The 26,272-nt window shown below is 37.7% G+C and overlaps 1 protein-coding gene across 21 annotated transcripts in view; it reads right to left on the reverse strand.

Moving 5' to 3' along the window:
- NRXN1 (neurexin 1) overlaps positions 1-26,272 on the reverse strand; it is a 728,334-nt gene that overhangs the window by 199,081 nt on the left and 502,981 nt on the right. For all 21 annotated transcript variants that reach the window (XM_072858477.1, XM_072858476.1, XM_072858472.1 and 18 more), the window contains one exon: positions 18,161-18,342. In XM_072858477.1, coding sequence (XP_072714578.1) covers positions 18,161-18,342 — 182 coding nt within the window. The remainder of the gene's footprint in view (positions 1-18,160; positions 18,343-26,272) is intronic.

Raw genomic sequence — 26,272 nt, forward strand, 5'->3', positions numbered from 1 at the left:
TATTTGTATATGATTTCTTACGGCTGCATTTCTGTCATTGTTTAAGCAGCCTAATTTGGTAATCAAAGAGAAGGTAAGTAAATGGTTTTAAGATTTGAAATTTTTGTTCAAAAAAAAAGTGAACAGGGCAGTGATGCAACACTGAATAAACTTCTTTGGCTTGCTATTTTCATTTAACACGGAGATTGGTAACTAAAATTAAGGAGCTGCATGTTGGCCAGGTGATCCTCTGGTTTACCTTCCTCTAATGCTAGAACCATTTTTTTTGTTATGATGCAACAAAAAAGTGTTATGTGGCAGGTCCGCAATCAGAAATAGAAATGTTTACATTCCTTAAAGGCTCGAAATGCACATGCACGCAAGCTCTGAATAATAGGTTTTTATTATGCACTGAGTACATGCTGAACTAGAAATGTCTTGGAAATTAGAAAAAAATATAATGAAACAAATTCATTGACATTGTCTTCATCAAAATAATATTTTAAATTGTCAAGAATATATCAGATTTAATACCAGCCATTAAAGGGCCCTCCAGTTGCAACCCATAGTTATTTATTTTCTATTACTCGGAGGATGTGAGGTGAGGAAAAAGTGACCAAAATGTTCTGCATGAACAGTGATGCAAGTTTTCTCCATTTACACTTATGCCATCACAAATACCCTCTTAATTGCATGATAGCCGATAGAAACCAAACCCAACAACTTAGCTCTCTATCTAACTTTAGAGCCTTAATATACTTACAGCAGGAATTCATTAAGAGCAGGAAATAAAATGGGGAGTTGCAGCTGGCTTTTAAAAGGTTATTTATTCTTAAACCATTTAAAAGCCTTTTAAAAAACTTCTTTCACATATGTACTAATGCTTCTGATGCATTACTTTTTGGTTAGAATTACTGAATCTTTTGGAAGTTTTATAACAAGTGATTGATACAGAGAATCATTACGTTGCCTATGTTTTCCTGGGGGTCTTAATAAATCAAGCAAATATGATACAGAATCCAGATTTAAAATATCTCAGGTGGCTAGAATTGGTAATAAAAAATGCATAAACCTCTTTTACATCTAGGGAAATACCCACTACAATGTACAAGAGAATGTTTCACCTAATTGCTCTGTCTTCTCCATCACTACAGTGCTTTATCATCATGTCCCTTGTCCACATCTCCAGACATATGCAATTGTGCCAAGAAGACGTAGTAAATTCAGTGGTATTAAGGGATTTAGAAAAGGTTTTGGCCTTTGGAAATGTACAGCGGGTTCTAGGAAGTGTGAATATGCCATGTTTCATGTTAAGAGCTGGTGCACAGTGACATTTTCTTTTAATATGTCCCTAATGTTGTGCAACCGTTGCAGTGCTCTCCAAGTTCCTTGCCTCCTGCACTTCTAAACAATTCTAGAAATAACAGGTAGGAATTATTTTCATTTATTTTAACAAGATATAAAGTAAATCTTCATCCTGAATTTTGATTGAAAATATTTCAGCCAACTTCCAAAAGGAGATCAGGAGATCATTGCTATATGGATCCTGAATTTAGCAACAACAAGCAACAGCAATCAGGACTATAATGACCATAAAATAAATAGGACCATTTTATCATCAATATATAGAAGATGTGTTTTCACTAAGACTGGCTAAGAAACAATTTCTTTCACAAATATTAAAGAAAGTTTTGAAAACTATCTCCTTCCTGATGTACAGCAACAAAAATAAATATTTTTCATTTTTAGAAACACAGAATGAAACAAAGTTTAATGCCAACTTTTGACTCACCTTGGTAACTGAAAGTCCTCAAGCTACAGTGTGGGAGTCTGGATCAGGTCCCAGTCTGAACTAGGTGGGGAAAGGATTTTAATCCATGTTTCCCCCAGTCCCACTGAAGTCAGCACCAACTGGTTAGTGGTGCTGAGGAATGAGTCCTTTTGCCTTCGCTTGTACATTCTATCCCAGTCCTAAAAGTTTTCCACGTTCCAGTTTCCATTGAGAAATGAGACTGGAAAAACATTATTTTCAACTTATACAGCACTACTATCTAGATGAGATCACTGATATTTCTCCTTCTGCATCCAGTTCCTGGCAGCAAACAGAAACACGTGGACAGTTACTAAGTGGGTGGCCCTCAATTTACATCTACAAGGGTTAGGCTTGGTGGTTTTAACCTGTATTAGATCAAAATAACAGAAGTTTGAAAACCATAAAGTTTTTCCGGAGATAGGTACGTGTGCTTAAAGTGGAGGAAAAACCCAAATATTAGTATTCCACCTTGAACATTTATAAAAGAACCAGCTGAGCAGTAGCAAAAAAGCCCACTAACTTCCTAAAAATCAGCCTCAAGAGTCAAAGAACTGCTATTACCTGCCCAATAGGACCAAAAGGATGAGTACCATTTTTTCCCTTGATACCATAATTTAGCATTGCTGAGAACCAGTCAGGCCCACAGGGAAGCACAGCAGAGCGGGATGGAGGGAAGGCTCCACCACGTTCTCCACCTCCTGAAGTGTTTCCATGAATATACTTTGCTTTCTCTACACCCTCCAACTCACCACAGGTAAGTAATTTGCTTGCGATTAGGAACTCTATTGCAAGATAACACTTAAAAAACAATTAAAAAATACTCCAAGTCAGTAAGCTTTCTAAAGCATAAGCTTACATGTGAAAAATTCAGATGCAAAAATCAATCCTGTCTACGATTTCAAAAAATACTAACAATGCAAGGAATGTTTCTGATAATCACTTTATGAGTAGTATGTGCGTGGGAGAACATGATTCATGCAAGACCATTTCCCTGTCTCAATTTTTAATGTTACTGTACATTATAGGAAAAATGCAGCATGAATCTCTCAAATATTTTCAGTGAGAAAAGGAAGGACTATAGGGAACCAATTAGATTTGCCAGCAAACCAGAAGTGTTTGTGACTGGTGCCTCTGAGGGTCAAAAGTAATAAATTTGTCATGCACTAGTATTCCTGATATTACACCTGTGTCAGGGGATAGTGAAGATTAATATCATAATTAGAAATGCTGAACAACATCTCCATTACAAGACAGATAAAGTGACAATCCTGACACAGTCACAGCAACGATTTTATTCATCGTTTTTCTTCCAACTCGATGAAAGGACATCCATTATCAGCCTGGATGACTTCTATATTTTGGGGCAACGAAGCAAATCCATGACCTACCTTTGCGACTGCAGAAGTGCAATACAGCTGGTGAAGCTGCATGACACAACTTGGGGAGAAGGGGTTTAGAAATTAGGATTAAAGGACGGGGTGACACAAGTAGGGGAGGTTTACCTTCCTTGGCACAGAGGCAAATACATGCTCGCTCTCTACTGCACGTGGCTGTCAGCAGAAAAAGAGCAAAGCTACCAATTCACATCTAAGCAGACCACCATCAGCTGTCACTGCAAAGCGATAACCCAAAACCCAAGCCAGTTTAGTCCGGACCAAGTTCCTGCAGATGCAGCATGGCTGGTGCTCAGGGCAATACCCTGCCTTTGCTCCAGAGGAAACCCCAGAATACAGTCTACTGACAAAGGCATGTACAGAGTTTCAAGATTTAGTCCCAGAGAACAACGCCAAAAAGATAAAACCTCTTACATGCTTAAAGTGTACTGAGCTTTTATGATATGAGCCTGAAGTTGTGACAACTGTTAATAGCTAAAGGAGATTTTTAAATCAGGATTCTGTTAAGATCATTGGAAGGCCCATCACAAATAGTCACTAATGTTAAGAAACCAGAGAGTCTATTTTAGAAATGAAACAGGAAAGCTCATCTTCTGTGATTTGTGAGTGATTACTATCTTTTAGATAACCTGCATGCACTACTGTGACAAGAAAACTTAAAAAACATTTCACACAGCTGTGCAGCTATACCTGCAGTGAACTGGCCAAATAGTTCATAAACCTGAAAAATAAATTAATCCCAACTGCACACTATTCCTGCAATATAATCAAATGAATTTTGCTCAGTAATCTATTTAGCCCATTTGGGTTATTTTGGATTTACACCAGGACAGTTCAAATTACCTCACTACTCCCACACAGCATCCATAGCAAACACTTGCTAACATTTGAGAGGTGGGCGACGAGGCAAAGTTAGTTACATCACCACCACCTTTCCCACAAGCTGAAGAGGAGGCACATGCCAACAGTCAGTGAAGAACACACCAACAGGCCTTTGCTTGGCTGGCGAGCAATTCTCAGATTCAAATTCAGATTCAAATTTCTTTCCTGCATGTAGCGGCAAAGCAGCTGGCTAGTGTTAAATGAGAGGAGATGTTGATATGGCAAAGGAAGAGCAGGTTCTACCTCATGCTGCCATGCACAGTCTTAGTTTGCTGATGACAGTAGGACCAATGGATATTAAAAGAAAATCCTTAGCAGCAGCTTACTCTCTCCCTTTTCTGTGTCTTTAGGAATGAAAACGGAGAACCTCACTGTACTTACATCTAAGCATTCATCTTAAATCATTCCTGGACCTAAGTCCTCCAGTTAAAAACTGCAGCATAAATGGGAGTGTACAGCTTAAGAAGACCTCACTACACCCATCACTCACTGGCAACAGCAAGTACACCTAGGCTAACTTTAGCAAAAACATACAGCAGAAGTCTCCATGGCATTCCCATTACCGATAGGAATGTAATCTGAGCTTGAAAAGATAAATTGACAAGGCCTGCCTACATAAACCTGCTCCACTGCTAACCATCAAACACAGCTGGAAATTTTTTTTCCAATACCTGATAGCATTGTTGCAAATTAAACCAACTATTTCTTACCTTATCCTGACAGACAGGTGAAACAAATTAGCCACAGTCCTGTTTATAACAGCCTATATATATTAAAAGACAGTTTTTGCATCCAGTCGCTCCCTGTCTTCTCTTTTATAAATAAAACAGAGCCTCTTCTTTCATTTTCTTCTTAGGAACTACGTGTTAATGAAACTAGAGGATATTGCTGGTTCTTTTACTAGCTGCCTAATTTGCTTACCTCCTTTTCAAAGCCAAGCACCCAAAACTGGACATACTTCTTCAGCTAAGGTCCCAGCAGTACTGAGTGAACAATTAACTTCTTTGCCTCCTCTGCCACCCCACATGTTGTCAATACATCCCAGACTGATGCCTGTCTGTCTCTGCAGCAAATTGCAATCAGCTGTAACTTCCCAGTCTTTTCTGTAGAACTGCTTCTTGGCCAGAATTATTCCTCATTTTATAGCTGTGCATTTCATTTTTCCATCTTAGGTACAGAACTCGGCACTTTCCTTTGTAGAAATTCATCTTCCTGATTTCAGACTATTTCTCCACTTTATCAAGCTCATTTTGAATTTTAATCAGTTCTCCACAGTGCTTGCAACCCCTATCTCCCCTCCTCCCACACTAGCACAGCTTGGTGTCATCATGTACCACACTACAGCTGTGACAAGAAGACGTGCTGGTGGTTTTTTGAGTTTGAATATGCAATGAAAAGTAAGAAAGAAGAAAAGAAAATCAATGCCTTAAGAATGTCAGTTTAAATAGCCAGCAAAATATTGAAAAAGTAGATTAGGAATAGAAACCCAGAAATCTTAAATATCTTCCAAAAGAGTATATCAGCTGTGCACAAAGCTGTGACAAGTTTTTAGCTCTGGGGAAGACACTGCCCATTAATTTAGCCCTTGGCAGTACCTATCTTTAACTATATAACTACATTAATAAGGAACAGGAAATATAACCAAGGGAGTTTCTGTGTTTATTTATGGACCAGGTAATATGAGGTGGATAACCTAATTCTTGCAGTACTTTTAGTCTTGTTCCCACCTTTATTATATGTTTCCTGGAAACAAATACCCAAATCATATAACCAAGGTTTCATTATCTACTCTGTATTATCCCGTGATTTTTTAGAATATATTAAGTGCATAGCCATCTTATTTTAGCCTCAGAGTATATACTCAGGTGTTTTTCCAGACAAGCAATTAGAAGATTGGAAAGTCTCACAAAATGCTCCTATGAATTGTTCCATGGAGAGCAAATCTAGAAGCACCAAACAACCACCGCATCCCATGGCACTATTACAGCCAAGAGTTAATGATCACTCTGCAAAGTGAGTTGCAGATGTGTACACAGAATCTTGCAATTAAAAAAAATATAAAAATGCACAAACTTGAAGCCACCTCCAAAAAACAGCATAGTTGCTATCCTACAAGCAACCTGTGCATGCAGATATACGCTACCTGCTAAAACCCAACCCTTTTCAGATCAAGGGCTGACAATTTTACATTAAAACATGCCTTATATTGGCTTTATTAGGAATTTCATAGTACTTCCACTAAAAAGTCAAAAACCCTCTTGCTTTGAAAACAAGCAGTACAGAATCCCCTCACCTTTTTCTATTTGCTGAATAGCAAATCAAAACACTACAGAAACTTGGGATATCGGGGAAGACTCGCTGGGAAGGAAATAAAACAAAACCAACTTGTCAAATGGGACTCCCTGCTGCTGCATACCATGTGGTGCTCTAGTGAGCTGCATCTGTTCAGCTGTTAAACATAGTGGTGAATATGATACCAACAGCAGTGACATTATCAAATATGCTGAGTGGTTATTAAGGCTCTATAGCATAATCTTTTCACTTTTTATTTTAATTGGTAGAAGTTACTGTAAAGGAGCTTCACATATGATAATGCTCTTTGTGCTTGTCCCTAAATGAGAAGGCACTGCTACATAATCCACAGTGAGTCTTAAAAACTCCCATCTGCTATGCAAGGGAAAGGCTGAGTACTTTTGCTCCAGGAACTTTCTGTTGTTCCCTGGAATTCACTGGGTCAGGAAACAAACCCCCGTATGGGGAACAATAAGGCTTCAGGACATTAATGGAGTTTCACAGTGAACGGGAAGAATACAGTCTGTAGCATTCAGTGTGTAGGCAGTAAACTGCGTGTCCACCAAAGGTGAGGGCTGAACAGAAAATAACAAGCGATTCCAGCCCCAGAATGGTGCATGACAAGATCCACTGAGAATGCTTCAATCCCATCCTTCAATCCAGAGGCCCCAGATGAAAAGGAGTACCTGACCCAACAGCAGAATATGCAGAGGGAAGACTTCCCAGTTCTGATGAGTGGCTTTTCCTAGACCACAGAGAATGTATAATGCTGCAGCAGCAAGCATGATTTACATCTCCCTGAGGGAATATCTGGACTTACATTTGGTCCTTGACTAAACATAGATTATCACCTGCAAATTCTAGCACAAGAAGTTAAAGCCATGTTAGTAGTTTTCATGCTGATGTACTGAAGGCTTCAGGATAATTTCACACAGAACTGGCAAAACTGAAGGACCTGTGTCTTTCCTTTGTTCCTCGGCATCCCTTATTCAATGTAAGCTAGGTAATTATCGAAAGCCAAGAAATGCATGAGTCAGTTCCTTCAGCTAATCCACCCTCTGGAGCCTCAGAATGCTTCAGTATAAATGGGCTTTCATGAACAGAGAGATATTTAAGCCTCTCCAAACACTTAACAGGAAAACTCACCTGTTGTTAGTGGGATTGTTACATTAAGCATAAACTACCAGAACACTGACAATATCAGTTCATTAAATCCTCATCCTGTCTGTTATTGTTGCAGAAATTCTTGGGACCAGCATGATCTAAGCAAAAAAACCAAAAGAGACTTAACAGTTGCAGCAGCCCACTGTTGAACGGGAAGAATCACTATGAGATTGATAGGCAAGGCTAATATTATACACCTGTGGTTGTTGCTGGGAGAGAAAGGGAAAGGCTGCTCAGTGATACAGCAGCAGTGGAGATGCACTGATGTCAAGCACGTCACGCTCAGGTAAGAGAGAAAATGATTAGACAGCACAGGCACGTTACTGAAAAGCAGATGAAGATATAATTGGTAACCTGGGTTTTGGGAAATCCAGATAAATTCCCTGCTCTGGCTCTATGTCCTGCCTGACCCTGGTGCAATGAGTTAGTGTCAGAGATTCTAAAAGTTAAATAGCTAAATAGGATGAAAGTAGGAACCCGGCCCAGTGTGTTCAGTTCTACCATCTGGATTAAATTCAGACTAAACCAGATTAAATTCACTGATTTCACTACAGGTGCTCCCCACTGACACAGTGGTATAAGTGAAAAGTGAGAAAGGCTCAGGACAATAAAACAATCTGGAAGAAAAAAAGCAAACTAGCATTAAATATTAAAACAAGTTTCCAGTTTGGTGATGACACTGAGGCATCACAGAGCAAAACCTGAATTAAATAAGTGGTCTAATTAACTAATTATGAGTTACAATTAAGGTAGTATCTCACAAAAACAGAACAGTATTAAGACAAGCTTTCCTTATTAGCACAAAGTGATTAACTATAATAGCAATGTTTACTTAAACAAATGCCTGAAGCAAAGCAGCAGGCTCTGTAAAATTGCCTCTGCACCCTTCACCTTCCAGCAGGAGTTTTCTGGCCTGATGTAGATCCTGCTCATACTTGCTTGTATTTCTGCAGTTTCTTCAGACAAATTAATAGTGGAAGTGGTGGGATGAGAATTATTTGGAGTTAGGATCAGAATCTGTTCAGGCCACCAGCAGCACTTTTCCCCTAGCCTTGTTCTGCATCAACAGACTAATCTCTCTGACTGGTATTAAAAATGATATTGTTCATACTGCATGTTCACTGAAAAACTGCTACACTGGTACTTTGTGCTGCAGTGCACACTATATCCTTATCCTCACTTAGAGATCATAAATTTAAAAGACAGGGAGTTAATGGGCCAGATCTTGGGTTCTGGCTTATATTCATAAGAAACAAACCTTGATCTGGCTTATATTCATAAGAAACAAACCTTGATCTGTCCTGTGCAAATCTGGCCCTCTTTCAATGGGTCATAGCAATCTGAGAGTCACTCTCTCTCATTCAAGCTGCCATCAGGAGCTAAAAGCGTAGTCTAGGATACTCTGAAAGTGATGCCATTGCTCATGTCTGCCTTTTTTTTTTTTTCCAAACCACACATTGTCAGCCCAAAGTGCCTACAACCTGCCTACACCCTGCACTGTCATGACTTCTAACACGCTGGGTAGACATGCCTTCCACTTGGTTTTGAGCCAGGCGTGCCTAGTGGGGAGGAAGGAATGCTAATCTTTTTGTGCTTCTCTAAAATTAGACGAGAACTAGGCAGTAACAAGCTAGGAAATATTATCAGGGCTGACTCTATTATATTACTAGATATAACAAACAGCATATGTTTAACAAAATATACAATAGATATAATAAGCAGAGAAGTACCCATGAAGGATAGGTGGACAAAAGTGGATAGCTCTTGGAAGTGACCCTCAATCATCCAAAGCTCTCATTCTCCAAATAATCACAATCATTTCCTATGATTCAGTGTTTCTTCCTTTGGGTGATCAGCCAGGTTTCAGTGAACATCTCAACTGTTCTGCTATTGCAAATAGTCAAGTATTCTTTAAATCTTAATAAGGTTGCTAAAATGTCTGCTAAATTTTTCATCAGCTCTTTTTATACATGGCAATGTTCTGGAAGAGTTGGTGCAAAGTTATTAAAATATCTGTACCCTTCATATGCAAGGATGTTGGCTAGTAACCAGTTCAGGGAACTTTGGATTAAAAGGACCTGATTAGACTGGGATGGTTCTAAAACATCGATGGGAGAATATAATATTAACTGGGAAAGGTGCTGGTACGGAGGAAAGATGGGCTATTTATTTATCTGTACATTATAAACGAATTCATCTGTCCTCCTTTCTGAAGCCATAAATTTGGTATTTATATGTAAAAAACCTAGTCACAAAAGGATATGTCTCCTAATTTTGGCCACATGCCTATTTGCTTTGCTCTTGCTGCTTTTGTTCTTTAATTAAACAGAACTAATCAATGGTCCTCATCAAGAAGGTCTCCCATGTGAGTACACCATACAGCCACCATCTGAAGTGACTCCTCTGTTCCTTTAGCTATATGGTATGCCTCATTCTGTGGAAAAGAAAAGGTATGTAACTGCTGAGACACCTGGAGGTTGCCACCTGCTTTCACTGGGATTCACTGGGACTGCAGAATATGCACAGCACATGAATTTCTGTTTGAGAACAAGGCAGAAAAACAACATAGGGAACAAGGTAAAGGGAAGAGAAAGAATCCTTGACAATAAGACTGGATGTAATCCATACAGTACTTCAGAGCTTTAAAAGTAACAATGTAAAAAATAAGAGCTGTTTTATGAAAAGGTCATGAGCCTCTTCAAATTTATGTTAATTAAATATGCTTGCTCTTTTGCTTGCCTCTCCAAATTGGTCCACTTCAGTTCTTAAAAATGTTAAGAACTTTTTTTTCTTAGCATAACATGACTCAGCCCAAACCCCTTCTATTCTTAATCTTTTTAGCATTTTTTTCAAGTTCAACAAGGCCCCTGGAAAATTAAGTTCCATGTTTATGTTCTCTCCTTGTGATGTTTATGTTCTCTCCTCGTCCTGGATCAAAGGCTCCTCTGTGTACAGTTTGCAACAGTAAAGCCAAAGGAAGACTTGCCATCAAATTCAGTTACAAAGTTTTGGATCTTAAGCCGTTCAGCCAACAGATGGATTCAATTTACAGTGTAATCTTGAGATACGCAAGATCAGAAGGGTTCTTAGAGTCCATGGTCTGGTCTGCAAGATCATTTCATACAACACCATGGTGACATGCAATTCTTTCCATATTGCTATCAGAAGATTCTAATATATGTGGGGCCACCAGAAGTGTTTCAAATATCTACCCACCCTCAGCCAGGCTTTACATCTTTGCTAGAAGAAAGCACCTCATGAGATTCATTAGTGTTGAGGGCTGGAGCATTTTGCAACTGACACATGGTATTTTAGCTGAGAACTTAGGTCCTACTGGTTGTGCAATTTTCTCTCGCCAAGGGGCTGGCAGGTGGTGACCCTGTCATACAGCATGGTTTTTGGGAAGGAAGCTTCTATCCTCCCAAAAGCATAAAAGAAGCAGGATGTCTTAGCTAGTTAATAGCTGGGTAGAGGAAGAAGTGAGAACTTCTATTTATCCCAAGGCAGAGGAAGAAGGTGAAAGGAGTTGCTTCCCTCAAGCACATTTCTAGGCTGAGGAACCAGGAAATCACAGCTGGAGGATCAGACCTGCCACGCTGGTATAATGGACCTTCCATGCCAGCATCAGGATTTCTCCTTGCAGTGCTCCATGACGGCGGTCATAGCCAAACTGTTTAATTACATCGACTGTCCAAATTCCATTCATATTTTTCATACAGTTAGGTATTATACTGTTCTGTGCCAGAATTAGCACATTTCCATAACCTTCTCTCAGCAATTTGGCCTGTTTATGGCAAGAACAGACCACTGTTGCTCAGTGTGTGATAAAAGACTGTGCAGAATATTCAAGATGAGGCATTAACAAACAGCTTATATCATAGAATCCCTTTTCAGAGGTTTTTTAATCTATGTCTCTGTTAATACAAAAGAATAACTTAATTGTATGTTTTCAAGGCATGGCTTGACCATTTCAGGGATTTATTTATTTTCTTTCCTACAAACTTAAATCTTTAACCTGATCAGTGAGGTAAATGATTGCTGCATTTAGCACAAATTCCCTAGATTAATTCATTGCTCCCATTCTAATTAACTTAATATTTGTGTACATTGAAGTGCATTCTCACCTGCCTGTCTAGTCCCATAAATGATTCTTTTTTGATTGCACTGCTTTTCATTATTCAAACCCATAAGCAAATCTGGAAATCCTTCTTTCAAATAAATTTTTCTTCAGTTAAAGATTAACGCATAGTCTGGTTGCTGAGCTTTTTGTTCCCCAAAGAGAACAATCACTGCCCACAACAGTTAAACTTCCTATAGCATTTTCCATACACATATATTAATGAGAAAAAAAATAACCAATAAATATCATGTATATAAGCATAATAAGGAAATATCAAATATTAGCAGAATTCTGGATTAGATAACATCAGCCTTAAGAAATTGTCTTGTGCCTCAAGGTAGCAGGATATTAAATATCAAAACTCAGACAAATATAATGATCCAAAGTCTTTCCAGGGCTCCAGAGTGATCCCTGATGCCCACTCAGCTGATATGATGATGGTCTGATTTTCAGAGGTGCTGACTATATTCAACTTCCATTGAATTTCACCACTGATGTGCATGCTCAGCAGTTCTAAAATATCAGATTTCTGAAATCTAGTTCTACTTTTTTTTTAGCCCTTCCTGGACATGAATAATTTGATTTTAAATTCATTAGTTTCATGCATATACAAGCCACCACCGGCCTTACCAAATCTTTGCATTGCACAGATACGCATATAATAATAAGGAATTCCATATTTGAAAGATGATTATTAGAAGAAACATTATTCTGGGAATATTTTTTTTTAAGATTATTAAACTCTTCCTGGGAAAATTAATTAGCTCCAATACAAACCACTAAAATCAAAGGTATTTTTATCATCAGTCTCACTGAAAGTATATTCAACTCTCTAGGCATTGATCCAAATACAACTAAGTCAATAAGAATCTTTCAATTGACTTTCCATTAGGCATTAAGCCCAAGACATGTGAAGTATTCAAAAGAGAATAACAAATTCATTTATCTTAAGACTCTGCAATTTTTTCTCTGGTACACTCAAACACAGAAGTCTGATCCTCACTCAAGTTTTACTATTTCTGTTCACTTGAGGGAAGGTCATTATACTTGCATAAATTAAAATTATCCATATATTATGTATATGTACAATAGAATCTAACAGAGTCAGCTATTAAAAGCCTGGTGCAGAAGAATACTGCATATGTTTAACTAAGAGACAGAGGGAGGGGAGCAGGAAATAATAGTCCTTTTAAGTTTGCCAAAAGTTCCAAAAAATGAGCAGGAAAAAAGTTGAGAGAGGACTTTTGCAGAATTTTCCATTAACTTAAAGCTGAAAATCAAACCCCCTTGATATAATTTTTTTTTTACACAAAAGTCAACATTTCATTTGGAGATATTAAATATTTCCCTAGTTTATGAAAAATGAAGTATATCAGATACAAAAACTGAATAAATAGCTCAGAACATGGGGAAGCATTAACTTTCTTTTAAACTAAGAGAATTTTTGAACCAAAGCTGACAAAAACTCACAAAAGCTTTCACTTGATTTTTATCCACATCTTCCTAATGGAAAAATTTCAAATGAAAAATGCCTTTCTCACAATATATATTTTAATAGATGCAGTATATAAATAGTTGGGACAAAGAGCACAAACTGAATTTATTCATGATCCAAAACCCAATTTTCTGTAAGACATACAATATTTCCTCTCCTATGACTGTTCACCTCAGTCATTAATTGTGACTCTGAAGGCTTCACAAACATATTTTGAAAATCTGAGTACAGTACTGATTAATCTATCATGCCAGTAATGCTGCATCTTCAGAGTATTTCAGGTTGTGTTATACCTTGCATATATTGATACTATCTGTCCTTAATCATACCATATTTTTTCAGGTAACTTGTTACCACATCTTTTAAAATAATTTTCCATGCTTTCCCATCACAGTATTAACCTTATTGGTTTATACTTTCCCTACAATATTTTTCCCTAATAACATTAAAGAGAATGAAATAAAACTATCTACCACAATCTACCCTGAGTTTAATTTCTTTTTATTTTTGTATGTCTACTATATCCTAGGTAGGATTATCACTCTTCCCTCACTGGAATTACAGGGTGTTTTTCCCCAGCTTCCCCCAGAAGAGGGTTAGGACAATGTTCAAAATGCTGCTACATCTGCCTCATTCCTTATTTTAAACCTTAGGATGTTTGTTATCAGAATGATCTTCACCACTTCACCTACTTCAGCAGATCCATATATGTAACTGAGCCTAATTAGTAATTCCTCGCCCTGCTTGAGATAACAGAAGTGAGCCCAGTTTAACTTAAGTAGCTAGTGCCCCGTAGGCTGGGTGTCTTTTCTGGAATGCCAAAGCTGTAAGATCTGAAATGCTTTGCTGGCCTTATTCCCCCCTACAAACTTCTTGTTCTCAATTTCAAAATCAGCCGTAACCATAAAGACAGCACACTGGTTTTGTGCTCCCAAAATACTTTGAATTTAAAACAAATGACAAACAAGGAAGACACAGAAATTGCTGACTCTTTCCATCAGGCCTACAAAATGTTACATTTTGTTATAAAGTCTTTCATTTTAACAATGAAAGATGAAAACATGCAATAATTTATACTTAAAACAATTTTTTAAAATGGTTGAAGTCTATTGATGGAAATCTATCCTTCTTGTCTTCATTAGTAGAGCGAATACTATTTGTGCCACACAGGAGAATGCCAGTTTCCTATGCTACCACCATTGCCAGAAAGAGCAATTTAACAGGATTTCTTAGCCATTCAAGACAATATCTTTGTCTAACTTCACTTTGTTCTTCACCATAGAAAAGCTGGAAACTTGAGGCAGCAACAGCACAGTGCCTGTGGAAGATGATGACATCTCTCTCTCTCTCTCTCTCCCCCCCCCCCCCCCCCCTTTTCTGTCTAATGACTTGGGGCAAGAGGGTGGGAAAAGAAGAGCAGAGGTAGGAACAGGAATTGCTGACAGAATTACCTAAGGGCTTTAGAAGTCAATGAAAAACCCAAGCACAGAAGTGCACATGGCGAGTAACCAAACACTGCGCGAATAAGCTGCCACCTTTTTCCATTTGGCATGGAGACGGATGCGGACCATGCCAGGAAAAAGGGGAAAAAAGGAGGATTATATTAATTCTCAGAGCTATCTGTCCTTCTTTTATACATCAACAGGAGAAGGAAGTGGCAGTAGACTTTTAGGCCTGATATCTATTTCCTCTTGAACCTCCTAGCAGAGACTGCACAGGAGACCACTTCCATAACAGAAGTCAAGTGATTGTTATGAAAACTAATTGCTGCATCTCTGGATGACTAAATCTTATTATCATCCCTTTCTTGAAGCACAGGGATGCATATGTATCATACACACAACCAGTCCTTTATATCTAGGCTGCTACAGTACAGGTAGAGTTTTATAATAATCTATCTTGGAATTTAAAATATTTGCACTGGAACTGTTAAGCATCTGGTAGCAATGCACATTACACATTTTTTTAAATGTTTCTCATATTAACAATGGTTATTTGGGGAGGTTAAATGATTACTTTAAATAAATGTGTTCCTAACCTAACACTAAAGCTGTGATTCAGATGCTCAAGTAGCAATTTTCCAAATCAGAATTTGTTATGAGCTTGATTTCATTATTAGGTTTACATCGTCTTTAAGTAAACAGAATAATAAAGAGGGCAAGCACACACTGAAGTACCATAATCAAACTCGTAATTTCCTCTTCCATTTCTAGAATGAAGAAGGTTAAGAGCAAGCTACCTCTAGCTCTGTTCTGAAACATCCCAAACAAACACCCTCCCCAACATGCTAGTGAGGGGTATGTTCTAAATTTTTTAACTCAAAGCAATAGTTCCAAACTTTGTTTGCCACCATTCTGCTGAAAATACACTTAAAACCTATCCTTACACTTCTGTCCCAAATCTTGTCACTACAGAGGATCTGAGTGATTAATGACCTCCCAGGTAAAATGAAAGCTCCATAACAAAAGAACCAGTTTTTACCATACTGTAAAACTGAATCCCAGCATAATTAAATCACAACTATATCCTTGTTATAATGTTATAGTTGTTATAACACAGCTAAGTTATCCATGCACAGTGCATCTCAATGTACACAGGCATTTATTGCTCATGCATATTCATTATGCAAACAGGTGAGTGGGTGCATGCAAAAGAACATGCAGAATTAGACTCTTCCCTCCTTCTAGTTTTTCCTCCTTCCACTATTCACAGCTTTTGCATGTTTCTGGTTATTTAGTAGGTAAGACATTCTTAGTGGCATCTCAACATTGGTGCAAGAAGGAAGTCTTGAATGACACAACCTCCTACTACTTTTATTACAGCTAGTTTAATGCAGTAGCTGCCAATATTGAAAAACTTTGATCTGATAAACTATTCTTCAAATAAGATATACATAGGCCTCTCCGTTTCTATGTTCTTCATTTTTATAACTGTGATGTTTCACAATACCTTGCTGAGCTAAAATTGATCTCAGGTAAAATTCTCAGAAGTGCCTACAGTTCCACTGACTTTAATAAAATACATGTTCTTTGGTACCATGAGTGCTTTTGAAAATACTGCCTTTCAACTTCCTTTTGAATACTATACTTATTTGAAATAGATTCCAGGAAACTATGTCCCAGCAGTTTTCCAAGCTTTATCTAACATTGACGACCCTTAAAAAAATCCTTGCCAGATGTCTTAGGATTTCAGGTCAATCCCTTAGTGTCTCCACTCTAGAGAGAGACTACATTGAAGCAGCTCTCAGAAGGTCAGACCTCGTTCCAGTGAAATTTCTGCACAATTATCACGAATTTTACACTGAAGCAGAGCAGGCTTCAGGGAGGTTCCTGAAGTCTCTTGCAAAGACAATAGGAGGAGGCCAGGATCACCTCACAGAGCATGATGATAAAAGGCCTGTTGCTCCTTCACATAAATTTCAAAAGACCCGTAAAGTATAATTTATGATTTTCCCCATACCTATTAAGCTGGTAGTGTTTCTGACCACAGAAAACTCTCAATTATTCTTTTGTTTTTACTATCTGTTGCTACAGTATGGGTATAAGAAAGTTATTTAGGAAAAAAAAAATGAAACACTTATGAGCAGGCAATGATTTTTGATCTCCAACTCATAATTACAGTTGGACTCAATGATCTTAAAGGTCTTTTCCAACCTATACGATTCTGTGATTCTGTGATAACTAATGAACCCAATATTTGTTTTAAAATGGAAAAATCAAGGGTAGGCACAAGATTGCACAAATATTATGGTTTTGGTAGACTTCAGGTATAGTAAAACTACGAGAAAAACATTGCTTAATATGCTAATGAAAAAGAAAACACTGTAAGGAGAAAGTAACACTGTTGACCACAGTGGGTGGATCTGGTCTCAGATTGCAAAGAAACAGGCAAATGATGACTAGGCACCTGATGTTAGATGTGGCTTTGAAAAGCAAATTTTTAAATTCTCTTCAGCAACACAATACTTGCCTTGAAAAATGTAGGCACTCAGCTTTTCTGGCACCCGGGAGAAGTTGCTTTGTTCACATTGTTAAATTAAGATTGTATAATACCAGCCAGCCATTTTGTCCATGCATTTCAAAGTAAGAGAAGGGTACAGACAACCCCTGAATTTTATTTCAGGCCTTCTTTCTTTGTTTATTTACTCAAGCCAGTAAATAAAAAAAAATCACCTTAGTCCACAGTGCAAGAGTGCCTTTACAGAAGTAAGGAGCCTGGGCAGATTGAATACCATAATTCCCTCTAATTTTGAAAATGATCATGCTGAATATTTTCTGAGGGTAAAAGTGTAATTGGTTATAAATCAATAAGTAATTTAATTCAAAAGGAACTCTTCTGTTCCTGAAAGTAGAGAGATCCTTAAATCAAAATCAAACTAATACATGAAAAAAGTTGAGACTAATCTAAACAACAAAATTTTATACTGCCCTAGTTATGTTTATCTCAACTGATCATTTATTTATGTTGCCATAAAAATCCAGATGCTTTCAATTTTGATTGCTAGTTATTTGCTTTAAGGCAGCTGAAATTACTTTTTCAGACTTCCTAGCTTGACAATCTTGCTTTCTTGCTCAAGATTTATCACCACAAAGGAATGGTGAAATCAGAGGATAAATTCTAGTATTAACAATAAGCACAGTCAATTGTGATACACTGTAATTCCCCCAGCAGATTCCAGATTAAATCCTCCAGGATTAATGTACCTTCCTCTGACATTGCTAAATCCTGTTTTATGTAATTAGATTGCAGTAAACTGCTATATCTGTTCAGGTATCACGGTATGATTTTTAACTGAAAAGCCACACAAAGTAGCACTGTATAAAGTAAAAGGCATTTTGAGAATGTCTGAGACCCTGTACAGTATTGTATGCTATAAGCCATTATCATTTAGTTCACTATTGACCCTAAAAGGTTCATTAACAAACTGCTGTATTTACACTGAAATAAAATAAATTAAAACCCACAAATATAAGAACAATCAAGACGAGAAGAAATATCATGCATTTGTTAATAATACTTACGATATGCAGCTCTAAATAATCTCCGAGCCCAGTAGAACTGTCCACTCGTACCAACACAGCTTCTTTTTGAACAGTACTAAACCCTATTGCCAGTCTGTCTGCACGAGTGCTCGGCCGATCATTAGGAGGCCACGTGTAAGTGATTTGTCCACCACCTTTGCTAAAGATATATGTTGTTCCCGCTGTAAAACAGAAATAAAGATAATTAGTTCACTTGCAGCAATGCAAACCCACATGAAAATCATATGCTCTACAAAAATCAAGATGTTCTCATATAGCAAATGGATTCACAGAAACAATCAAGACTATTTCAACATGAAGGGGTCTTTATATCTGAAAATTTTGCAGCAAGCGAAATATTAGTGCTTTTTATATAGTACAATCAACGCAGAATATAACATAATTGCATATGCAGCAACTTAAAATACCATAGCTCTGATTCAGAAATGCACATCTATTCAAGAGAGTTCTTAAGCATATGCTTGAAGAACATGTTTCTGTGATGTGCAGAACAGGGATGAGTTGAACAAAATGCTTTCCCAAACTGGGCCTATGTGTAGAAGAAATCAAGTAATTCCAGTTATGTCACGACTGACAAAAAAATGCAGCTCCTTATTTACACAATTAAAATGATATGCACTATATGATACGTCATCGTGCCCAGTGAAGCAAGACGTTAACAAATACATTCAGATAAGACTTTTACGGATCTGAGGTTTACAGCTTGTGACAGATGGGGATAACAAATGGAAATATCCTTTACTTGTCATGTCAGGACAAAAAGATATCAGTCTACCATCTAAGCAAGCAATGGCTTATTGGCATAATGCTCAACATATAGCTTATAAGAGTGGAAATCTTTGCACATTATATCCAGCGTGCACTTACAAAATCTATAATCTGTTTTAAACAAGTGTTGTAATCTAAAACCACTTAGCACTCAGGTGCTTAACTTCATCACCAGCATATTTCCTCTGAACTAAAATAGCAGCATATCCAGACATTTTCCATTTAGAACCTGTATCCTAACAACAGCGTATAGCAGACAAATTGTGCATGCACTTGATCTTTCATTTGTAAAGTCACTACAAGCTGTCCACTACTTTTCTATGAAGATAGGTCAAAGCTTAGGGAGATATGTCAGCGCATTGTAAGTATTGATGTCTAGATTTACCAGCTGTTTTAAGCTGGCTCACTGTGTGGCTACTTTCAATTTTATTAAATGTAATTCAGTTTATTCCACTCAATACTCTCACTACATACTTCCCATGTCCATGTAAGGAGATGTGTAAGTGTGTAACAACATACTTTCTTTCAAGGTTGACCAAAAATACTGTGAGCATACAAAAGGATCTAAAATCCCTTGAAGACATAGACTTTTAAAGCTGAAAATAAGAAGGGCTGTATAGTTACACCACTCCTTCAACTTCCAGTTGTCTCAAAATTTTACTCTACTGCTGAGCAAGACTGCTTTGTGTCAGTCTCAAAGCAAAAAGGTCACCTGGTCTTTTTGAAACGATATCCTATATTTATTTCTAATATCATTTTTCCTTTATGGAATTATGTACCTACTCATTAGTTTTTCCCAGTACCATCAATTTGTAATATTTTATGCACTGTGTATGGCACTTAAAAAACTGTAAAGCTCATTTTATATCAACACACTTGCAGGATTGCACTGTGCTTCAAATAGATCTCTTGGCTTTTCTCTTGATGGCAAAATACCAACCTGCATGTGTTTTAGGAAAACTTGTCAACTCTCTTTAGCAAAGGCAAACACAATAACAGATCTGATATCTAAGGTTTCACTTACACTCCAAGTGAAATCAGGGTTTATCGTGATTGTAAAGAGTTGTGCAAGAGTAGTGAAGATAGGGGCTGTGCCTTAAAAAAGCTTGGTAATGAACATGGGCAAATGGTGTCTGGTTTGGGAATGTGTGTGATAAAAACCTAATCTCCTGCTCTCCCACTCTTGCTTTCCTCATATGCGGTGCTGTGAAATGCACAATAATGTGTTGCATGCTATTCAGTAATGATGGTTGAATCTCCAGTTCTAGTACATCCCAAAACAAAGATAGGAGACAGGTAGTATCACTCTTGATGGTCCCCAAGTTCTCCTCTTTGCTGCTAGTGTTGACTTCAGATCTTGAGCCAACTAAGGAGTGACAGAGTTTGGACCTTCATACAGTATATGTCACACTGGTGTCTGTAATGAAAGGATTTATTCCGTGTTGATGAGAAACCGAGGGCTTGATACAAAGCTCATTAAAAACAGTGACAGCCTTTCTGTTGACTTCATAAAATATTGTGTCAGGTCATGAATGAGGTTCTTAAAAGTAACAAAAATGTGAAGGCTAGGAAAAAACAACTCATTACACCTCAATGTCACAGATGAAACTGTTAGAATAGTACATAAGATCTAAGTGGGAGGGCATAATTCTCCTTTTCTTGGTTGTAACAGATTGTTTACCCAATATAGAAGACAAAGAAAAAGCCTGCCAAATGATGGTGGACTCATACTGAATACAATGACCCAGAAGTAAGTCTCCAGATCTGAACAATGAGAGACTCTTGTTCTTATTCAGAGTGAATCTTTGTTGCAGTTTTTTGCTAAATACTGCCCTTCAAATAAACCGATGAAGAGCAATTCATTCCACAGTGCTGCCGCATTGAAACCAAGGTCAATGTCAGTAGGGCTGGATAAATCTAGCTGTAAATCTTAAACTATGTAGAATCAACATCAAAGTTAAAAAACTTATCTTTTATCGATGATAACATGTGGCTTATGGTATTTTACGGCAAAGCTTTCCCTTCTTTATAACTGTCCATTTTGTAGCTCTGCCAACTAACTGTGTGTCTGGTAACAGGCTAATTAATCCATGCTGATGAATACCAATCTGCCTCTGTCTAAGCTGTACAGGGAGTCACTTTCTTTGAATTTCCTGTATTAATTATGAAAAAATGGGTCGGAAGCCATTTGAGAATAGGTCCTCTAGTGTTTATATTTCAAGAAAGACAAATATAATAATGTAAAATTTATTACTCTGGGATTGATCTCAGCTTATAGTCCGACCTCCCATTAACTATTAAAAGCTAGAAACTGAGCAGTTGTTCGAAACCACCCTGCTTACTATCAGTTTTGGATCTGTTAAGAAACAACAGAGGAAGCCTAATTCACTTGCTCTATAAAGGCTTTTATGCTCTCTGACAAACCTTATAACATCTCTGCCGTTCTTTCAGAACATTTTCACTAAAAACCAGTCATCTTCCTTCTCTCTTTTAGCTTATGGCACTCTGTTGTTTGGGGTTTATCATCTCAAGAGAATTGAAAGCAGCAGAATTAGAATGTCAAGAATAGCAGTGCCATCAGCACAGTACTTGTAAGTAGGCAAGTTTGTAACATACCAGTTATATCTCTCAGCTGCAGAATTTACGGCGTAATTCTTTATGCATCCATGCATCTACACAATGTTTAGGAAAAATGTCCATACAGCTCTTTGAAATTCTTAACCATGAAAGCATGGTTCCTATTGTAACAAACTGCCAGTGGTCAAGATACAGTAATGTTTTTTAATGGCCTGGGTCTCTCAAGTCCTACTTGTTTGCAAAATTCATCTTTATGAAATAGTGCATTCATTTCAGCACAGCCTGGCAGCAACTCAAGGACATCTGCTTACCTATACAGTATTAAGCAGATAAATATTTTGTTTAGTACCCATTTACTGTATCTATTACTGTATATGACTGCAAAGCTTTTCAATATTTATTGCTCTGAAGTCACATCTGATGTAGTTTAATAGTTCGCTCAAATCAACAACAAATGAACAGCTTTCTACCTTCCTCATGTTCGTGCCAATTTTGTGTTTAACGTATATTGCACTGAAGGGTAATATTCCATTTTTCCCATATAACGTTAGTAACTTAACGTTTATTTTCAACATTCACATCAGGTTTTAGATTCCGATTAAGTGAAAGCAATGCTTTGATTGAGCTCTGGACCCCAGGGAACTATGATACCATCACGTGCTATAGCTGGAAAACTAAAGACTGAAGCCTGTAAACTTCTAGCTGTCCTTTCATTAATAGTAAAGCAATTTTTAACTATTATAAAAAATATGAAGGGTAAGCATTGCTGCTTATAATGAGAAATTACCCAATAATGTAATTTTCTTCCTTCTGTATGTTATCAGTACTTTACTTCATTCTGGGCTAGAATGTGAACCCTCTTATTCCCACTGGTAAGTAATTACTTGCATTGATAAACCTGCTGAATCCAGTGAGACTATTTGTGCAGGCTGCTATTAATTACCAAGACTGAAGAATTTACACTATGAATCTATCTATATATATATACATTTGCACAAATATCTATATGGTGGCTTTAATCACACTTGCTATGTTCAGGGGAGCATATAAATCTCCATTAATACTTCTTTTTACATTTTCATCTATGTATTTTCATCCTGCCCAAGCTGAAGTTCCAGAGAAGTACACAAAATTTCCATATGTAGATTTGTACAGATTTTCTAAGGTAAGTGAAGAAAGGAATGCTTCAAGTCTGAAATATGATATGCCAGGGGGAGGGAAGGGGGTGTTTCGAAATAATCAGTTTGGTGGACTAAAAAACAACTCTCTCGTGTGCTTCTTCTTAGACTGTGATGTGTTATTAATTAATTACACAGACCAGAGAATATATGCCACAGGGTTGAGGTGAGGAGGGAATGGCCACTAGGGTTAATCATGGGAAGAAGATGAGAAGAGCTGCTGGAAGAAATATTTCAAACTAAAAATCAGATTCCATTTAACACTTCCTGAAAGCATCCTGGTACACTGGTATCTGTCCCACTAATCTGGGCAGGAGCCTGAATATGGATTGTAACTGTTTTGCTGCAACAACGACATCAGGCTTCTCTAAGGGCAGTCTATTTAACAGCAGAAGAGGTGTACTGGATGGGGAAGGAGAAGATTTTCAAACGAATCATTGCCTGTAGCTCTCCAAAAAGCTTGAGCCATAGGAGTAAGAATGGAAAAATGTCTCATTTTCTGGCCAGGCTCCTCTTAGACTCATGGATAATCGGGTCTAGGAGTGTATTTAGGATGTTCCTTTGACCACACTCAGCTTGGCAAACCTGAAAGGGTCATAGTTTTCCTGGAAATTGACCACTGCTCAAAACAATTTCTAGTTAGGTCTTTAAAGCAATCTGACTGCATGCTCGAACTATGACTGCCGCTAGCAGTCTTATCATGCCAATACATTTGTCAACTGTAAGATCACAAACTGCATAGCATAATTCCTTACTAATTCCATTACCTCATTCATTGATCTTCCATTCTACCACAGTAACCGTAAGAAGACTCACTGACCAAACCAGCCTTGGCAAAGACCGTTGCTGGGTTTTGTTATTAATATCTTCATTAATGATTTCATCTTGCCTCTTCAGGTAAAGATGCTGATGAAAATAAAGAGAACAGAAAATGTCTATCTGCCTACTGTCAGCCTTCAGCAGTACCCACCTTTCACTATGCTCCAGCTAAGCTCTAAAATTCAATTTTTCTGTAAGAGAGACTGAAGCCACATCATGTTTACAGTGGCTGCTGCTAGCTGAATCTCCAAACTTCCAACACTGTCTATGATACTACTGAGGCATCTGCACTCTCTGCATAGGTCGATACTGTGCTGATTGTAATCCAGAACTGGAGCTTATTTCATAGTGCGGGACATGTCTTAAAAGTGATGGTCAAGAAGATAGTTTCACCCAGACAATAACTAGATGAATATGACTTCAACCAGCTCAATCATCAGCTGAAGCAATTCATTAAAATGAACCAACAAAGCAGTATCCCCAGAATATAAGAGATGCTGAAAGAGAAGAGCCTTCACCTCATTGCTGCTGTCTGCTGCCTCTTCCAGTTTATCTACCAGTCAATACCAGTATTAAACAGGTAGAGATAAGACACAGCCTTCTACATTCCTTGATAAACAGAAACCACGTTCTGTAGCTACTATTAATTCAAACACAACTTTACATTGTATTATAGAACTTCTCTTCCCAAACCACTACAGAGACCCTGATTTGTTTTATCAGAGCCTAGAAGGCTTTTCATCACACTACATCCAAGTTTTCACAGAGATCTATAAAACAGTGCTGTGCATGGTTTATTATATTCAGCTATTCCCAAGAGCTGTCTCCAGGTAAAGGTCTAGGTGATAACAGAACAACACAGTCTCAAGTCAACCTGAGCATTCTGGCCTTTGCAATGACATTTATTGCAGATTCAAGGCAGTAACACAGAAGCAAAGTTTTTTTCCTCAGACCACAAGAGTTGCTATAGGTAACTTAATCAGCTCAGCACCACACTCCGCCTCCAAACACACACACATGCATGCACACAAAACAGAAGAACAAACAAAACGAGAAAACCAGTAAACCACTCCTTTCTTACTCCTCCTTTCTGCCAGTCTTTGCCAATGGTATTTGGACAGTACCATGACCTGGTAAATGCTCTGTAGGTGGCACAATAGCATTCTCACCTGTCTGAAATGATCCCTAGGGTCTTCCCATAATTTGACTTTCTGGTAACACCCTCTTGACTAAAAGGAGTGCTTGACCTGACACTGGTCACTGGCTCGACTGACAAATGTGCACCTCCACTTTTGGCTTCAGCCACTTGGACTGAAGCATGGTCTGATTCCAGTTAATTCTCTGCATTTGCTGAGAATTCAGTGGAATGCTTCTCCATGAACTAGGTCACATCATCTCTCTCCCAGTAATGCCAGAGAGAAATGCTTTTTCCATGTGGAGAGATTGCCAAACTTATTTAAGACTCTTTAAATGTCAAAGGTGCTATACAAATACAAACCCTCCTTGTTTCTGTCTTTGTGCTTTATCTCCCATCATTTTTATATTTTACACTGCATGCCATAATAAAGTGGGGGGAAAATACTCCACTCCAGTTCCAATTGCTCTTGTAATTTTAATTCTCCAGTTTCAAATGTGAAGTCTTATTTTTAGAAAGTTTCTCTGTGGAGGATAACCTTATGGAGCTGCACAACATATCCGCTGTCCTTGCTCATCCTCCAATAACTTTTCAATCTAATAGTCAAGTTCAGCCAAATTTGAGAGAGAGGTAGGCAGAAATTTCAAGCAAAATTTACTCTTAGCAGTTTAATGAAAACCAATGACTGTATAAAAGAGAAATATATAGAGCTCAACCACTATACTTTTTGCTTGGCAATAGCCTATAGGGCACTTGGTAGTTGTATATTGATGGTCCAAGTTAATACACTCAGTGTGCTACGCTAGCCAGACAATGGTGCCACACACTTGAAGCATCATCAGGAGCTCTGGGAGGAAAAAGGAACAGAAGCTATAGGATTCTTGCAGTAAGAGAGAGTAACATTTGGGAAACAAGGCACCATTGCATAAAAAATGTATTCATTATTTTTGCTGCTTTTGGAACGAAATGTTCATATTTCAAGCCAAAATATATCATATTTACCTACAATAAGAATATCTAGCTCTATTGATTTCAATAGGGTCACTATTGAAACTAAAAGTTTCAAGAAGTTAAAGGACTTTCCAACTGGAGTGATTCTAATATCTTTACTCAAATCAAGTAGCATCTTACATCTCAAATGACCCCATTGTTTTAGATTAGATCACTTAGCCGGAATAAAGTGCTACTCGGTTTGAGTAGGCACATCAAACTAAGAGCTTTCAATTGTGTTTAAAATGAATATAATTTTGAGAAGGACCTTAGCTAAGCAAGAGATAGCTGAAAGCACTCCTAACAGACTGTAGAAATTAGAGTATCTGTTCATCTGACTTATTAACAAAACATAAGTTGATTTACTGAATGCCAAAAGACTTGATAGTATTTAGGCACTGATTCTGTAAAATTATTTTGATTATATTTGAAACATCCACAGTAAAAAAGTTCTGGGGTTTGTTGATCTCAGTAGCATGTTCATTTATACAAAAATGATGATTTATTTTATGAAAGGGTACAGTCTTTCTAACGCAAATCTGACACAGACTGGTAAAAGAAAATTATTGTTCTTCTCCAGAATCTCTCAGTTTAAAAATTTTACTGGCTGCCTATTACCTATCA

This window comes from Ciconia boyciana, chromosome 3 (assembly GCF_034638445.1).
Source record: "Ciconia boyciana chromosome 3, ASM3463844v1, whole genome shotgun sequence".
NCBI classification, from domain to species: Eukaryota; Metazoa; Chordata; class Aves; order Ciconiiformes; family Ciconiidae; genus Ciconia; species Ciconia boyciana.